This window comes from Hemiscyllium ocellatum, chromosome 25, assembly GCF_020745735.1.
Source record: "Hemiscyllium ocellatum isolate sHemOce1 chromosome 25, sHemOce1.pat.X.cur, whole genome shotgun sequence".
NCBI classification, from domain to species: domain Eukaryota; kingdom Metazoa; phylum Chordata; class Chondrichthyes; order Orectolobiformes; family Hemiscylliidae; genus Hemiscyllium; species Hemiscyllium ocellatum.
In genome coordinates this window covers 46,321,678-46,338,122 of record NC_083425.1, presented here as the reverse complement: position 1 = coordinate 46,338,122, position 16,445 = coordinate 46,321,678, and the positions used below count along the sequence as shown (strand labels likewise).

The 16,445-nt window shown below is 43.0% G+C and overlaps 2 protein-coding genes across 16 annotated transcripts in view; one reads left to right on the top strand and one right to left on the bottom strand.

Annotated features, from left to right (window-relative positions):
- Positions 1 to 3,204, top strand: part of LOC132827667 (myosin-16) — a 289,190-nt gene extending 285,986 nt beyond the window's left edge. For 10 of the 15 annotated variants that reach the window (XM_060844287.1, XM_060844292.1, XM_060844289.1 and 7 more), the window contains one exon: positions 1,456 to 3,203. In XM_060844287.1, coding sequence (XP_060700270.1) covers positions 1,456 to 1,602 — 147 coding nt within the window. In that variant the 3' untranslated portion in view covers positions 1,603 to 3,203. Of the gene's footprint in view, positions 1 to 1,455 lie in introns of all 15 variants that reach the window. The other 5 variants (XM_060844286.1, XM_060844285.1, XM_060844290.1 and 2 more) reach the window with 2 other exon arrangements.
- A 319-nt stretch (positions 3,205 to 3,523) lies between these two features.
- LOC132827854 (growth arrest-specific protein 7-like) overlaps positions 3,524 to 16,445 on the bottom strand; it is a 459,456-nt gene continuing 446,534 nt past the window's right edge. The window contains exon 14 of the mRNA XM_060844608.1: positions 3,524 to 5,703. Within this exon, the coding sequence (XP_060700591.1) occupies positions 5,590 to 5,703 (114 nt within the window). The 3' untranslated portion in view covers positions 3,524 to 5,589. The remainder of the gene's footprint in view (positions 5,704 to 16,445) is intronic.

Here is a 16,445-nt window from a genome sequence, read left to right as displayed (position 1 = left end):
CAAGCTCATGCTACCTCTGCAGTATGTTGATTGAAAAGCTACATGATTTTCAGGCAAGGAGGGTTCCCGGTGTAGTACAAAACCCTCTGCACAGCAGCAGTAAACAAGGTAGCACTCTTATATTAGGCCCACACTCTGTAGCAGGACTGTGAGTGCACTCAGAATTCAGCACTTGGATCCAATCTAGTCCAGCAGAAAGCTGCGTGGCATTTAGGCCCAAGATGCCCAGTCTTCAGGTAGTCATGGACTGGACATATCCTGATGCACATCTTTCAGGAAGTCTCGAGAATCCTGACACACCACAACTAGCCACTAATTGCCCAATAAATGTAAAATTATGGCAACTACGTGGCTTTCAGAACCGTCAAAGGCTCTGAATATTGGAAGGTTTTGATGGACTCATTTTTGTAATTGGTCAGAAACTGTCACAGGGACTAAAATCTGCTCTAGCTTCTGGTGTAAAAGGAATTCTTGAAGAGCTTATGCCCGAGATATCGACTCTCTTGCTCCTCTGATGCTGCCTGACCTGCTGTGCTGTTAGACTCTGACCCAGCTATGATCATATTGAATAGCAAGACGGGCTCCAGGCCCAATGGGGAGTCCTTTTTTTGTATTTTTTTGTGCACAGTCCCGTTGAGGAAACGGCAGCATGGCACTAACTGCTTCACCAGGTTGCTCTGAGTTTGGAATGTGAGAAGTTATCAGGTCTCAAAGAACAAAAAGAAAATTACACAGCACAGGAACAGGCCCTTCAGCCCTCCAAGCCTGTGCTAATCCAGATCCTCTATCTAAACCTGTTGCCTATTTTCCAAGGATCTACTTCCTGCCTATTCGTGATTCTGTCCTAGATTTATCTTAAATGGTGCCATCGTGCCCACCTCCATGCAGAGGGTGGTTAGTGCCTGGAACACGTTGCCAGCAGAGATGGTAAAGAATTTCCATGTGTATTTCCCTTAACCTTTTCCCCCCTCACCTTGAACTCGTGACTCCTAGTAATTGAGTCTCCCTCTCTGGGGAAAAAGCTTCTTGCTATCCACTCTTCAATACGTCTCATGACTTTGTAGACCTTAATCAGGTCCCCCCCTCAACCTCCATCTTTATAATTTAAAGTAATCCTAATCTACTCGACCTCTCTTCATAGCTAGTGTCCTCCATACCAGGCAACATCCTGGTGAACCTCCTCTGCACCCTCTTCAAAGCATCCACATCCTTCTGGTAACGTGGTGACCAGTATTCCAAATGTGGCCGAACCAAAGTCCTCTACAATTATAATGTGACCTGCCAACTCTTGTACTCATACCCTGTCCAGTGAAGGAAAGCATGCCTGAGACATTGAGAGACTCAATTATTTCCATAAATCCAGAGAGCACCACAGACACACAAACAGACACACATCAAAACACATGGATTGTGTCACCAAAATAATTTTCTGACTTTCTCTGCTTTATCCTCCAGGGTTACAATTCCCCTTTTACCACCTTAGTCAGATCGCCGAGCTCCACTGGCTCCGAGGGACGAGGTGAGAAACTTCTGAACGACGAGGAGTCCACCTCTCTCATTCCGACCTACCTTAACTCTCTGAAGAAGCTGATTGTGGACTGACTCGCAGGAGAAAAGGCCCCATTTCACACCCAGACTTTTCCTGGGAAATACCCCACATGGGGGAAGAAAGGCAGCCACCACTGACCACTGGAGAAACTGCCCACAAACTGACGTGACGTCTTTCCATTGTTAACTGGACATCCAGACTGGTAGGAGCATCAAATAAACCCATCTTACCAAGTGACGTTTCATCAAAGCTGTTTTAGAAAATGTATTTTCCACATGTAATTGCTTTTGTTCAATGAGATGAAATGCACCCTGGCTTTGCGTTTTGATTGGGAGCAGTGGGTCAGGATACTGTTGACACTGTATTGCATGATACCAACAGATCAGGTGTTCCTCCTTATCTGCTGATCGGTGATGAACTAACTTTGAGTTAAGCCATTCAATCTGATCAGCTCTTCTAAGTTCCAGTTGTGGTTTGCCATGTTTTGACTCCATCTTTCAGAGATTAGTTGTTAGGTTCCTAGGTAGATTCCTCAGTCACTTTCAAAGTGCCGATTTGTATTTCAAAACCACACTGTCATAAAAATGTTGTAATTTTAAACAATTGCATTCCTATATGTCTGAAAACTGCATTGTATTTATATATTTTATATATATGGTGGACTGCTTGGTTGAATCTAAGTACAGCTTTAAATTGGCCTATAATTGTGGATGGAATTCTCTGCAGCGAGTCCTTATTTTACTCTATCCTATACCTTTTGTATAATCAATGGTGATTGTGAATATATTATTGTGCCTTTTAAAATATAATAAACCAATGTAATCTTCTTAGAACGGAATTATTTTTTGAGGAAGGGAGCAGCAGCTGTTTGTGAAGTAGTAGTTAGGGCTGTGCATTATCATGTATCTCTGAACGTTAAGTGACTTGTTAGTGTCTTGGTTAACAAGATCGTGATGTTTGGGGTACATACCGAAAGGTATAGAAGGGAAAATATCCTCATCTTCTGCCAGTGAATGTTTGTGGAGATTAGGAGCCTGAAGTCTAGATTGTGATCTATGATTTTGTGAAAAGGTTGTTATGAAATAGGCAGTAACTCTCGGGAATCGTTGAGGTGAAACAGAGCTCAGTGATTGAATTATGGGCTTCATTTTAGATTCCAGCTAAGTTTTGAGGGAGTTGAACTCTCAATCTCTTGATATTATTAAGATGGAGAGGTTTAAGAGGAGGTTGGGACTTTTTACTGGATCGTAGGAGGTTGAGACAGGACCTGTATAGAGGTTTACAAAATCACGAGAGGTATAGATAAGATGGGTGATAGATGTCTTTTTCACCAGGCATATTTTTAAGGTGAGAGGGGAACTTTTTTAAAAACACAGGGTCGTTGGTGTGTGGATTGAACTTCCAGAGGAAGTAGTAGATGCAGGCACAGTTAGAATGAATAGGAAGTATTTGGCGGGACATGGGTCAAGTGCAGACAGGTGGGACTAGTTGAGTTTGAGATTGTGATTGGCTGGATGCTGCATGGCTGACTTCATAACAGTGAGCTACAGTTGGCAATGTGGGTGACAACCCTGATCATGCTTGCTCTTACTTTGGTAGAGTTTTGCTGTACAACTTCCATAGTTTCTCCGGATAAATGCAACGCAATGTCTAGTTATAACTTATGCCAACATGATGAATAAAGGTCCGAGCAATCTTCAAAAGGTTCAGTATCAATAAGCTGCACTGCTGATTGAGATGCACTTTGTCAATAAGATGGAGGAACACATGCTGGTTTTGTAAAATGGTATTGCAGACCTATAAACAAGCCTTTCCCATTAGCAGCTGCGATCTGCATAGCTGAGAACATTTGGTGGCACTTGCGGTTAGTGTGAAATATGAATTGTACGTAACAAGACCCAGAGGTATTTAAAGCAGACATTGCAAGCATCTACTGCAACACACTTGAGGGCAATGTTTCAACAAGATGTCATTTATTATATGGAAAATGTTCAGGTTTTAGCAGCGATAGCCTTTCAATGAAAAAAAGTTGCTTTTATAATGTGAATGTTTTAATATCAATTTAACTAGATAGAACATGTATCACAACTTGCACAATATTCAAAGCAACATACAGTGTTAAATAGGAACCATTATATTGCTGTAATTACAGCTTGGTCAAATTCGTTTTGGGGTACTTTCACATGAAAACATCTAGGATAATAAACCTCACCTTCAGTGATTGCTGGTTTATGGAAAACTATGAAACCCCTGTTATACGGTACATCATAGAATTTCAATTAAGTAGAGAATCTGTGCCATAGTAAAAATGCCACTGATTTATGAAACCCAGTGGGTAAGCTATGCAAGTAGCAATTTTGCTTAAAGTTGTAAATGTTAATACCACCCCCCAATATACATTGATTGACAAAATGTGCCTAAGTAATTTTCCTGTAAACTGTTAATTAGGTGTTTTATTTTTAAATTGTTTGCATTATTTAAAGAAAAGCTTAGAATAGCAGTAGTGCTGGGTCCTCATAAGCTAACAAACAATTATGGGCACAAAATCATATTCTCATTGGACAAGGGCAACTCAACTGTCTACAAGCCTGCAAATTTAACTGGTTGGCATTAACAAGTTTGGAAGCATCGCAACATAACATTTTCATCTAGAAATCTGCTCTATCCTTTGGAAGCCATAGTACACGTTTGTTGGTGTGATCCACATTTCTAAAAAGGATAAATGAACATTTCTGTGGCTGAAACTCTTCTGTCAACATATCCCTTCTCAGAAGGTTCAGGCAAAGGGTGAGTGAGCCACCAGATAACAGACAAAATTAAAACTATTCTAAACAAAAAGATTACAGCAAAACTTGCCTCAAAACATTGATTAGTGCATATTACTTATTTGAGATTTGGTCACCCAAGGAACCAATCAAGTCTGACTGGAAGGTTGTAGAAAAGAAGTGAATAGAGGATAAATGAGAGACCCCATGGTGTTACCTCCCAGCAGTAGGTTGTACACATTTCTCAAGTGTAAGGTGAAGTGAATTGAAGAGTGTGATAAACTATCTAAAAAGGACCAATCACCATGGTAACAAACTCCAACCAAGACAAAAGAGAATGAAAGTGATCTTTCTACAGAAGATTAATTTGGACCTTCAATAGTTGACCTGTCAAAGTCCTGCCATTGTAGCTTCAATTTGGAGCATTTCCCCTCAGCCAGATTCCCTGTAGAAATTGACTTCAACATGAGAGATCTGGAACTGGAAGGCCTGACTTTAACTCACTCAAAACAGTTAAGACCTCAGGCATAGAATTCCAATCTCTTGGGACATTTCTGATTTGTTCTCGTTTTCACAAGTTTAAGGAGCAATAGATAGTTCATGATGCATTGCACACCAAACTTTATAGCCTTTCATTAAAATCTACTGAATATCAATTTTAGTTATTGCAAACCTCCCTTTGTGTCCAGGTTAGTCTGTGATCCCGCTCAATTGTGATCAGCTACTAAGAATGTTATCTGGCTAACTTGTATGGGGAGGTGAAATTTGGGAAAAATAGAAGATTGGAACTCTAACCAAAGCTAAACTGGTTTTCACGTGAAAGCTCCCACTTTGATCGAAGGACAACCACATTGCACTATTTATTGGAATGTAAGGAGTAGTTGGCAGGGGGGAGGGGTGGAGAAAGAGGGGAAGGTGGAATCACCGACAGCAAAGAACTCTTGTATATATACATGCTTAGCATGCAAGAGAAAGCTTTTCCACCATTGCTGGTGAATAGGCAGTTTGATAACAAGAAAACTCCTATTAGCACAGAAAAAAAAACAAACTGCTTATTAAAGTTGACACAGATGGCTAAATATTTAAACTTTTTTTTTGTTCCATGAACACAAAAGGCACTGGGTTATGAGCTTGTACTTGTAACTTCCATTGCACGTCGTATCCTTGACTCAATCCATTCATTTGAAGACCAGCAAAATCTAACTGCTCAGTCAATGCCTGTGAGGGGGGAGGGGGGGGGGAAATATAACTATAGCCCTCCTATGGGCTTGCTGTCTATAATTCCATGTCCACAGGCCGGATATGGCCTGTCTTGTGCTCTTTTACCCATGATTCTCTATCACGGTTGGGGTCAACCTTCCGAAGTAGCTTGTCCACTGGTTCAATGGTCTAGAAATGAAGAGAGAAACAAAAACAATATGAAACAGCATGTTAGACTCAAAAAATGACAATCATTTGAACCTTTACATGCTGAAAAGAGTTGGTACGTGAACTCTACTCGCGCCACACGTGTTGCTAGACCAGAGTGTTTCCTGCAGCTTTTGTTATTGTTTCCAATTCTGGCACCTGCAATATTTAGATTCTGGATTGAGGAATCTTTTATGACTTTTAATTGAACTGCTTAGAATACAAGATGCATCATCCAGGGCTACCATGGCCTTTGTTGTTCCCCTGGAATGTAGCCAAGAGGAAGAGTTGAAGAAAGAACAATCAAAAACAAAGATAAACCTATGGCAAACTTGGCTTTGAACAATGAAGAAATTGAGATTGAAAGAGGTAAAGGGTTCTATTGCTCTGCAACCAGAAGAATAGGAGTCACATGTGCCAGATGGTTTTGAAGAAGTAAGGAGGCAAGGCTGGTTGTCCAGCCGTGTATTTGGTGGATAATCTACAATAGATAAAATCTTGCGACATAGTGAGTAGTGTGCTGGAGGTTCTAATACAGTGATATGACACCCATGGTATCTGCCAAACAATCTACAAATCCTTCCAAACACCTCCCATTGACCTGACCTCAGTCATCGACATCCTGAGGTTACCACTGACGAGAAACTGAACTGGATTTAATATAAATGAAATGTAACTAGGAATCCTGCAGCAAGGACCTCACCTCATGACTCCCCAAAGCCTGACCACCCACCTTCCAGGTACAAGTCAGGACTGTGTTGAATATTCCCCACTTTCCTCAATGGGTGCGGCTCCAACAACACAAGAAGCTTGACACCATCCAGAACAAAGCTGCCCACTTAATTGGCACCATATCCACAAACAGTCACTCCCTCCACCACCAGACCTCAGTAGCAACAGTGTGTACTACCTACAAGATGCACTGTAGAAACTCACCAAGGATCCTTAGACAACATCTTCCAATCCAATGACCACTATCACCGAGGAGGCCAAGTACAGCAGATACATGGGAACAGTGGTTAGTACTGCTCACAGTGCCAGAGATCCAGGTTCAATTCCCGCCTCAGGTGACTGACTGTGTGAAGTTTGCACATTCTCCCCGTGTCTGCGTGAGTTTCCTCTGGGTGCTCCGGTTTCCTCCCACAGTCCAAAAATGTGCAGGTTAGGTAAATGTAGGGCAATGGGTCTGGGTCTGGGCAGGTGGCGCTTTGGCAGGTTGGTGTGGACTTCTTGGGCCGAAGGGCCTGTCTCCACACTAAGTAATCTAATCTAAAACCACCACATACAAATTCCCCTCCAAGCTACACACTATCCTGACTTGGAAATATATCATTGTTCCTTCAGTGTTACTGGGTCAATATCCCAGAATGTTCTTTCTAATAGTACTGTCTACCTACACCAAATAGATTACAGTAATTCAGGAAGACCGTTCACCACCATCTTCAGGGGTAATTAGGGTGGGCAATATATGCTGGCACAGCCAATAATACCCATCTCCCATGAATGTTCAATCATGACCTGTGGCTCTCAACTGCATTACATGTGTAACTAGCACACTGCAACAGCAGCCCAGACTCCTCAGGCGTCCAGTATTAATCAGACTGATGCAACAGCACAGGCTTCGTTCCCTATTCCAAGTGGGGGTTGTTGTACATAGTCAGATAACTGAAGCAAAAAAAAAGATACTGTAGATATTTTCTCTAAAATACAACATTGCTCTATCTTGCCCATCCAACATGCTAGACTGCACAGGCTTTTGGAGACAATCCAACAGAATGAGTTGCCTCCTTCCACAACTCCTCTCGGTGATATTCACGAGTTACCAAATCTGCATTTCATCCTGAGTGTAGAACCAGGGCCCAGCGGTGAAAAACCTGCTCATTCAATCTTAGAGTAACCACAATCATTCTGTAATCTTCCTCACTAACTAGCTGCAGTGATCACCTTCCATTGCTTTAATGTTGAATTATTTCATTTGAGATTTTGTTACTGTTTGTTTGGGCACAGTTCTTAAAAACAGCGGACAGCAAAGGCAGGCTTTCCCTAGTATTAACTGTCAAATGAGTGGCTCATCTGAGCTGTTCAATCTTCAATGCTTTACCATAGTGATTAATTATGCCAGATCTTCTGGATAAGTCAATGGGAGCCACAACTGATGGGACAAGTATCATGTCAGTCAGAAATATGTTTAATTAATTAGGCAATTCATTAAGTGCAACTAATCTAACATCCAAAGACTATGGAAAAGATTTTTGTTATGATACACCCAGTACTGATAGCAATATGCTCGGCATAAATTTGGCAATTCCATTTGGGTGATTGGGTGTGAGCTGTTTCCATAAAACCTTAAACAAGGGCCACAGGATGTTTATCTACAATTTAGTAAAGGGAAATCTTATCGGTAACTCAGCCTGAAATAATATTTTCTCTTAGTGTGAGAGAACAGTAGGCCCCCTAATTATTGGAAAACTTTGAAAAATTGACTCACCCAAGTATTCTCTTGGAGGATTCTACAAAGACTTGTCAACTGGGCCTCTTGGTTAAAGTCTAACTTGACTAGTTCACCATGAATCAAGGCAGTTCCAAATAACCCAAGGCCCCAGTATCGTGTGTCAACAAAGAGTGAGGTGATGAGGTATAAGTAGACTATATTGGGAGTAGAAATACACTAACTCCACAACTCTCCAGTGTCATTAAATATCCTCCACAGCAACTTTTCCCAGTATGATCTCAGACATATTGCCTCCGACTTAGCTTCACCCTAGGGAGGGGAGAAGGGCAAGGGAGAGCTGGCTGAAGATGACTTGGAATTTTCTTTTCAAAAAACTTTCATGTAAAAGTCCTACCTTTAACCATTTATTTAGGCAGCAGCATTCAAGCCTTGAAGATCTGATCATTAGGCCACACTCTCCAATTTAAAAATAAGTTCAAGGAGGCCTCCCAGTTGGTCACATTCGATCCAAGCTCCATGGCAACCATTGGTGCCCTGGGACTCAGAACCCCAAAATTTCAGCTTGTCACCTCAGAATCTGGTGGGGTGGTAGTGACCCATAGGTTAGCAAGTCCTGCTCTATAAATCACTTAACAAGCAGAATTTTTTTCAAATGGGGTATCTCTGACTGAAAGAAAAATGCACGATTATACCATCAGCAAGATGGCAGAGTTTATACACAGGTTGACCACCTTCCCACCGGTGAAAAACTACTCTGTTTGCTGGTAATATCCCTGCAAGATTATCTTTCCTTTGTTTCTTTTTTTTTTAAAAAAAATTTTCAAAAAACAAATGACTGGAGAAACTCAGCAGTTCTGATTGCATCTGTGGACAGAAAACAGAGTTAATGTTTCAGACCCAGTCACCCTTCTTCAGATCAGCAAAAAGGACCCTAAACATTTACTTTGTCTTCTCTCCACAGATCCTGCCAGACCTGCTGATTTTTCCATTTGCAATTTTCTTTTAATAAAATGTTTTGAGTGACCTGACCAGTTTAGGTTTAAAATTTAAGACTCCTTTTGATCCTGAGGAATCAAGGAAGTAGTGTTAATGTAGCAATGACAGAGTTACTGTGAGTAATCTCCACAAGGATAAAAATCCCATTGCCTTTGTTCTTTCTTGGACACTTTATCGTCAATTCCCACTGGTCTAAGACAGAATGCTGGAGATACTCAGCAGGTGTGGCAGCATCTCTGGAGAGAGAAACATAGAGTCCAGTATGACTACTTCAGAATTGAGGAAAAGTCATACCAAACTTTACACATTTGTTGTATTTTGCTTTTTTTTAAAATGGAAATTTGAATGCAAATGAGAGTTTATTGACTCTATGCTTCATAGGTAGAACACACCAGATAGCCTCCTTCTTTAGAGACCCCAATTTCCCTTCCCACGTGGTTAAAGATGCCCTGCACATCCTGCACCTCCACACTCTGACCCCACCCCTCCAACCATAAAAGGACAGAACGCCCCTGGTGCTCACCTTCCACCCTACCAACCTTCGCATAAACCAAATCATCCGCTGACGTTTCCGCCACTTCCAAAAAGACCCCAAGACCAGGGATATATTTCCCTCCCCACCCCTTTCCGCCTTCCGCAAAGACCGTTCCCTCCGTGACTACCTGGTCAGGTCCACGCCCCCCTACAACCCACCCTCCCATCCTGGCACCTTCCCCTGCCACCGCAGGAACTGCAAAACCTGCGCCCACACCTCCTCCCTCACCTCCATCCAAGGCCCTAAAGGAGCCTTCCACATCCAAAGTTTTACCTGCACGCCCCCTAATATCATTTATTGCATCATTGCTCCCGATGCGGTCTCCTCTACATTGGGGAGACTGGACACCTCCTAGCAGAGCGCTTTAGGGAATATCTCCGGGACACCCGCACCATTAACCACACTGCCCCGTGGCCCAACATTTCAACTTCCCCTCCCACTCTGCCGAGGACATGGGAGGTCCTGGGCCTCCTTCACCGCCGCTCCCTCACCACCAGACGCCTGGAGGAAGAACGCCTCATCTTCCACCTAGGAACACTTCAACCCCAGGGCATCAATGCGGACTTCAACAGTTTCCTCATTTCCCTTTTTCCCCCCCATCTCACCCTAGTTCCAAACTTCCAGCTCAGCACTGTCCCCATGACTTGTCCTACCTGCCTATCTTCTTTTCCACCTATCCACTCCACCTTCCTCCCTGACCTATCGCCTTCATCCCCTCCCCCACTCACTTATTGTACTCTATGCTACTTTCTCCCCACCCCCACGCTCCTCTAGCTTATCTCTCCACGCTTCAGGCTCTCTGCCTTTATTCCTGATGAAGGGCTTTTGCCCGAAACGTTGATTTTGCTGCTCCTTGGATGCTGCCTGAACTGCTGTGCTCTTCCAGCACCACTAATCCAAAACTATGCTTCATAGGACAAGTCACTCAGATTTTGATTTGTTTCTTGCATGCAAGGTCATTTTATTCAAAAAATGAAGGAGATTAAGTAGAAAGAACTTCCTCCGGACACTTAAGAATCACAGAATCCTGACAGAGTGGAAGCAGACCATCAAATCCACACCATCCTTCCGCAGAGCTTCCCATACAGACCCATGCCCCTACCTTGTCCCTTTAACCATGCATTTCCCATGGCTAACCCACCTAGCCTGCACACACCTGGATGTTATGGGACAATTTAGCATGACAAATCCACTTAACTTGCACATTTTTGGACTGTAGGAGGAAACCACACAGACACATGGAGAACATGCAAACTCCGCAAAGACTGTCACCAGAGGGTGGAATCGAACCCGGTTCCCCGATGCTGTGAGGCGGCAGTGCTAACCACAGTGCCATCCATTGTTGCCAGTGACAGTCTACTGGTGCCAACACTAACTGTGCACTTTTCTGATTAACCTAGTGACCTGCAGCATGTTCAGTCAGTTAAATAAAAATTCAGAGCAAAGGGGTAAATCGCAGGAATCCAGCTCAGGTAGGTATTTAGAAGAAGGGAGATGAATTGTGCTTCAAGAACGTTAAACCATCCTTAAATAATAGAAAAGTTAATTGATTTGATCACCTAACTGCAAGTGGTCACATAATCAGAACTTGTGATAGCACTAAAAGCAGCAGCTTGTATTGTGTACAAGTTTGTTTGATAATTACAAAGTGTGGCAAACACAGTCTGTAGATAGTCATGTCTGTGAACAAGTCATGAAGACAAGCCTCCTATGACAACTGTTCAGTGGCTGTCGAGGTGAATGATGCCTGTGAAGATTTCTAAACGACAGCCATGCACATTTGAAAGTACTGCTAGTCTGACAGACTTCAGGAGATAATGTGGAAGACATGCTTATTTTAAGGGCAAAGAAAAATTCCCTCATTATTTTGAATGCCACCTTTAGTTTACTGTGAGGAGAATGTAAATGGGGTAAGGACTCAGAGCTGATTAACAGTTAACAGAGCTCTAAACACATCTTCCCTGACCATAAACATGTCTACATCAGTAACTAGCATTGCTAGTCCTCTTGAGACTTGGTTTGCTTCCATGATGAAGGAGTACCCTCACTCACTGCTAAAGTCAGTCTAGAATTCTCAGAGTTCAGACATTTTGTTTTTCACTTGTTCCTCCAAGTTGGCAAAAACATCTATTCAACATCATACTTCAGGCAGACTATCTGCAATAAGTTGTCTACTCTTTGCAAGACAATGAAAAACAAAGAGCAGCAATGTGCACATCACTGGTGAGGCCAGTATTTGTTGTTCATCCCTAATTGCTCTTGAACAAAGTGTTAGACCATAAGACAGGAATGGAAGGAAGGCCGTGCGATCCATCGAGTCCGCTCTGCCATTTAATCATGGCTGATGGGCATTTCAATTCCACTTACCCGCACTCTCCCCATAGCCCTTAAATTCTTGATCTCGCAAGGAATTATCAATCTCTGCCTTGATGACACCCTTGAAGATTCTGAAAAGCTGTTGCTGGACCTTTTCAGAATCAGCCATTTTGCTGTGGGTCTGAAGTCACATGTAGGTCAGACCAGGTCAGGATACGGTGGGTTTTAATGGATTGAAGGGTTATGGAGAGTGGGCAGGATTGCTTGCTCCTGCCTGTTGTTCTTAAGTTTATATAATGCAAACCCATCATCCTTGAACATTTAACTGGATTCCAGTCCAGCAGTATTACCATGATGCTACTCTGCCCCTCAAAATTCTTACACAATGTCTTGTGTGAAATCCCAACTGTATCCCAACATCCACAGGTCATACATTCAGATGGTAGTTTGAAATGCAAACTTTCCAATACAATACTACAGAGCTTCATACATCAAATTGTTGTTCGAAAATGACAATACATTTACTAATGATCTGCAGAACGTGCACGTGTTTGTCCTTATATTGGTGTCCTTCACTGAAAACATGTCTCTGCATACAACAAAGAACAGATACTCAGCTGGAATAGATTTCAGAAATCCCCTAGTTCCAAGAAAAGGAAGTCAATCTTGAAACCTGAATCATAAGCATGCAAAAACGAAACAAATGCTGCTTGAATTTTCTACCAATCAATCACTCTTCCCCTCCTCTCCCCGTCCCCATGACAAATAGTAGAGAAGTATTGGAATGCTCAGCAGTCTGATCCATTGATTGTTGAACCACATCAACAATGCTTTTTTTTTGTGGCCAGCAAAGCCTGGAATAGGACTTGAACCAGTGAATCCACAAGACATCCCAATATATATTTTTAAAAATATATTGACAGGATGAGGGAGCCAGCATTTACTGCACATCCCTAATTGCCCAAAGGACTCTTCATTCCAGATTTTATTGACCGTCTGCTGTGGCAGGATTTGAACCAGAGTTCTTAGAAAATTACCTGAATAGAACATAGAACATCGAAAAATATAGCGCAGTACAGGCCCTTCAGCCCTCGATGCTGCGCCAATCCAAGCCCACCTAACCTACTCTAGCCCACTTTCCTCCATATGCCTATCCAATGCCCATAAACAGGGAGAGTCCACCACTGCTACTGGCAGGGCATTCCATGAACTCACAACTCGCTGAGTAAAGAATCTACACCTAACATCAGTCCTATACCTACCACCCCTTAATTTAAAGCTATGCCCTCTCGTAATATCTGACTCCATATGTGGAAAAAGGTTCGCATGGTCAACCCTATCTAAACCCTAATCATCTTGTACACCTCTATCAAGTCACCCCTAAACCTTCTTTTCTCCAATGAAAACAGCCCCAAGTGCCTCAGCCTTTCCTCATATGATCTTCCTATCATACTAGGCAACATCCTGGTAAACCTCCTTTGCACCTGTTCCAGTGCCTCCACATCCTTCCTATAGTATGGCGACCAAAACTGCACACAATACTCCAGATGCGGCTACACCAGAGTCTTATACAACTGCAACATGACCTCAGGACTCTGGAACTCAATTCCTCTACCAATAAAAGCCAGTACGCCCTATGCCTTCTTCACAGCAATATTTACCTGGGTGGCAACTTTCAGAGATCTGTGTACATGGACACCAAGATACCTCTGCTCATCCACACTACCAAGTATCCGACCATTAGCCCAGTACTCCATTTTCTTGTTACTCTTACCAAAGTGAATCACTTCACACTTAGCTACATTGAACTCCATTTGCTACCTTTCTGCCCAGCTCTGCAGCTTATCTATATCCCGCTGTAACCTGCCACATCCTTCCTCACTGTCAACAACTCCACCGACTTTCGTATCATCCGCAAACTTGCTCACTCAACCTTCTAGCCCCTCCTCTAGGTCATTTCTAAAAATGACAAACAGCAATGGTCCCAAAACAGATCCTTGCGGAACACCGCTGGTAACTGCACTCTAAGATGAACCTTTACCATCAACTACTTACCCTCTGTCTTCTTCCAGCCAGCCAATTCCTAATCCAAACCTCCAACTCACCCTCAATGCCATACCTCTGTATTTTTTGCAGTAATCTACCATGGGGAACCTTATCAAACGCCTTATTAAAATCCAAAAACACCACATCTACCGCTTTACCCTCGTTCACCTCCTTAGTCACCTTCTCAAAGAATTCAATAAGGTTTGTGAGGCATGACCTGCCCTTCACAAAACCATGCCAACTATCCTTGATCACATTATTCCTATCCAGATGTTCATAAATCCTATCCCTCACAATTCTCTCTAAGACTTTGTCCACAAGAGAGGTAAGACTCACCGGCCTATAGTTACTAGGGTTGTCCCTACTCCCCTTCTTGAACAAGGGAACCATATTTGCTATCCTCCAATCTTCTGGCACTATTCCTGTAGACAATGAGGACATAAAAATCAAGACCAATGGCTCTGCAATTTCCTCCCTTGCTTCCCAGAGAATCCTAGGATAAATGCCATCAGGCCCAGGGGACTTATCTATATTCACCCTTTCCAGAACATCCAACACCTCTTCCCTACATATCTCAAAGCCATCCATTCTAATTAATTGTGACTCAATATTCACACCGGCAACAATGTCCTATTCCTGAGTGAATACTGACGAAAAGTATTCATTCAGTGTCTCCCCAATTTCTTCAGCCTCCACACACAACTTCCCACTTACTATCCTTGACTGGACCTATTCCTACCCTAGTCATCCTTTTATTCCTGACATACCTATAGAAAGCCTTTGGGTTTTCCCTAATCCTACCAACCAAGGACTTTTCCTTCTTTGCCGCTCTTAGCTCTCTTTAGATCCTTCCTGGCTACCTTATTACTCTCAATCACCCCAATTAAACCTTCACACCTCAGCTTTACATAGGCCGCCCTCTTCCCTTTAACAAGGGATTCCAATTCCTTATGAAACCACAGCTCCCTCACACTTCCCTTTCCTCCCTGCCTGACAGGTACATACTTATCAAGGACACTCAGTAGTTGCTCCTTGAACAAGCTCCACATATCGATTGCACCCTTCCCTTGAAGCCTACTTTTCCAAGCCACGCATCCTAAGTCATGCCTCACCGCATCATAATTTCCCTGCCCCCAGCTATAACTCTTGCCCTGTAGTGCACATTTATCCCTCTCCATCACTAGAGTAAAAGTCACCAAATTGTGGTCACTGTCCCCAAAGTGCTCACCTACCTCCGATTCTAACACCTGGCCTGGTTCGTTACCCAGAACCGAATCCAGTATGGCCTCACCTCTTGTTGGCCTGTCTACATATTGTGTCAGGAAACCCTCCTGCACACATTGGACAAACACCGACCCATCTAACGTACTCGTGCTATAGCTTTCCTGGTCAATATCTGGAAAGTTAAAGTTCCCCATAACAACCACCCTATTACTTTCACTCTTCTCCTGAATCATCCTCGCAATCCTTTCTTCTACGTCTCTAGGACTATTAGGAGGCCTGTAGAAAACTCCTAACAGGATGACGTCACCGTTCCTATTTCTAAGCTCAGCCCAAACTACCTCAGATGGCGAGTCTTCATCCATCGTCATTTCCATTGCTGTAATACTATCTTTGACAAGCAATGACACACCTCCCCCTCTTTTACCCCCACCTCTGACCCTACTAAAACATTTAAACCCTGGAACCTGCAACAACCAATCTTGTCCCTGTTCTACCCATGTCTCCGTAATAGCCACAACATCGAACTCCCAAGTACCAACCCACGCTGCAAGTTCACCTTCCTAATTTTGTATACTTCTTTGGTTTAACAGTCCAGCAACAATACCAATAGGCCATTGTCTCCCCTACATGTGTTAGTGAACCTCTCACAAGCTAATGCTGCGCTGCGCTGCACTATACTGCACTTGTGATTCACTTTCTAATACGTTCCACCCAAATGGACACGCTTCACAAAATATCACACATACTTGAAAGGCAAACTACTCACTGCTTTGTTTTATCTTAAAAAGCTGCCAGCAGTCCAAACTAGTACAACACAGAACAGTGTGTTAATCCCTCAACAAAGTTACCTTTAGCACACACAGAGCTGGGCTCACCTCACGAGGCCACATGTACATTAATAAAGAAAGCACAAGCAATTGAAGCGAAATATGGAGTTGGGGTGCATTGCCTGAGCAGCCTCATTGTTGCCATCAACAGTTCTCACTGAAATATGCTGGAGTTACACATTGTCAGACGCCGATTAGACTATTGGTGCTGCTGACCACAGTAACTGCCTGTGTGACATATGTAGCCAGCACATCAGTTCATTCAGCCTGAAAACCTAGAATTGAGCCAATGTTCCAAAGTAGCATGCATTTATATGGCATCCAGAAT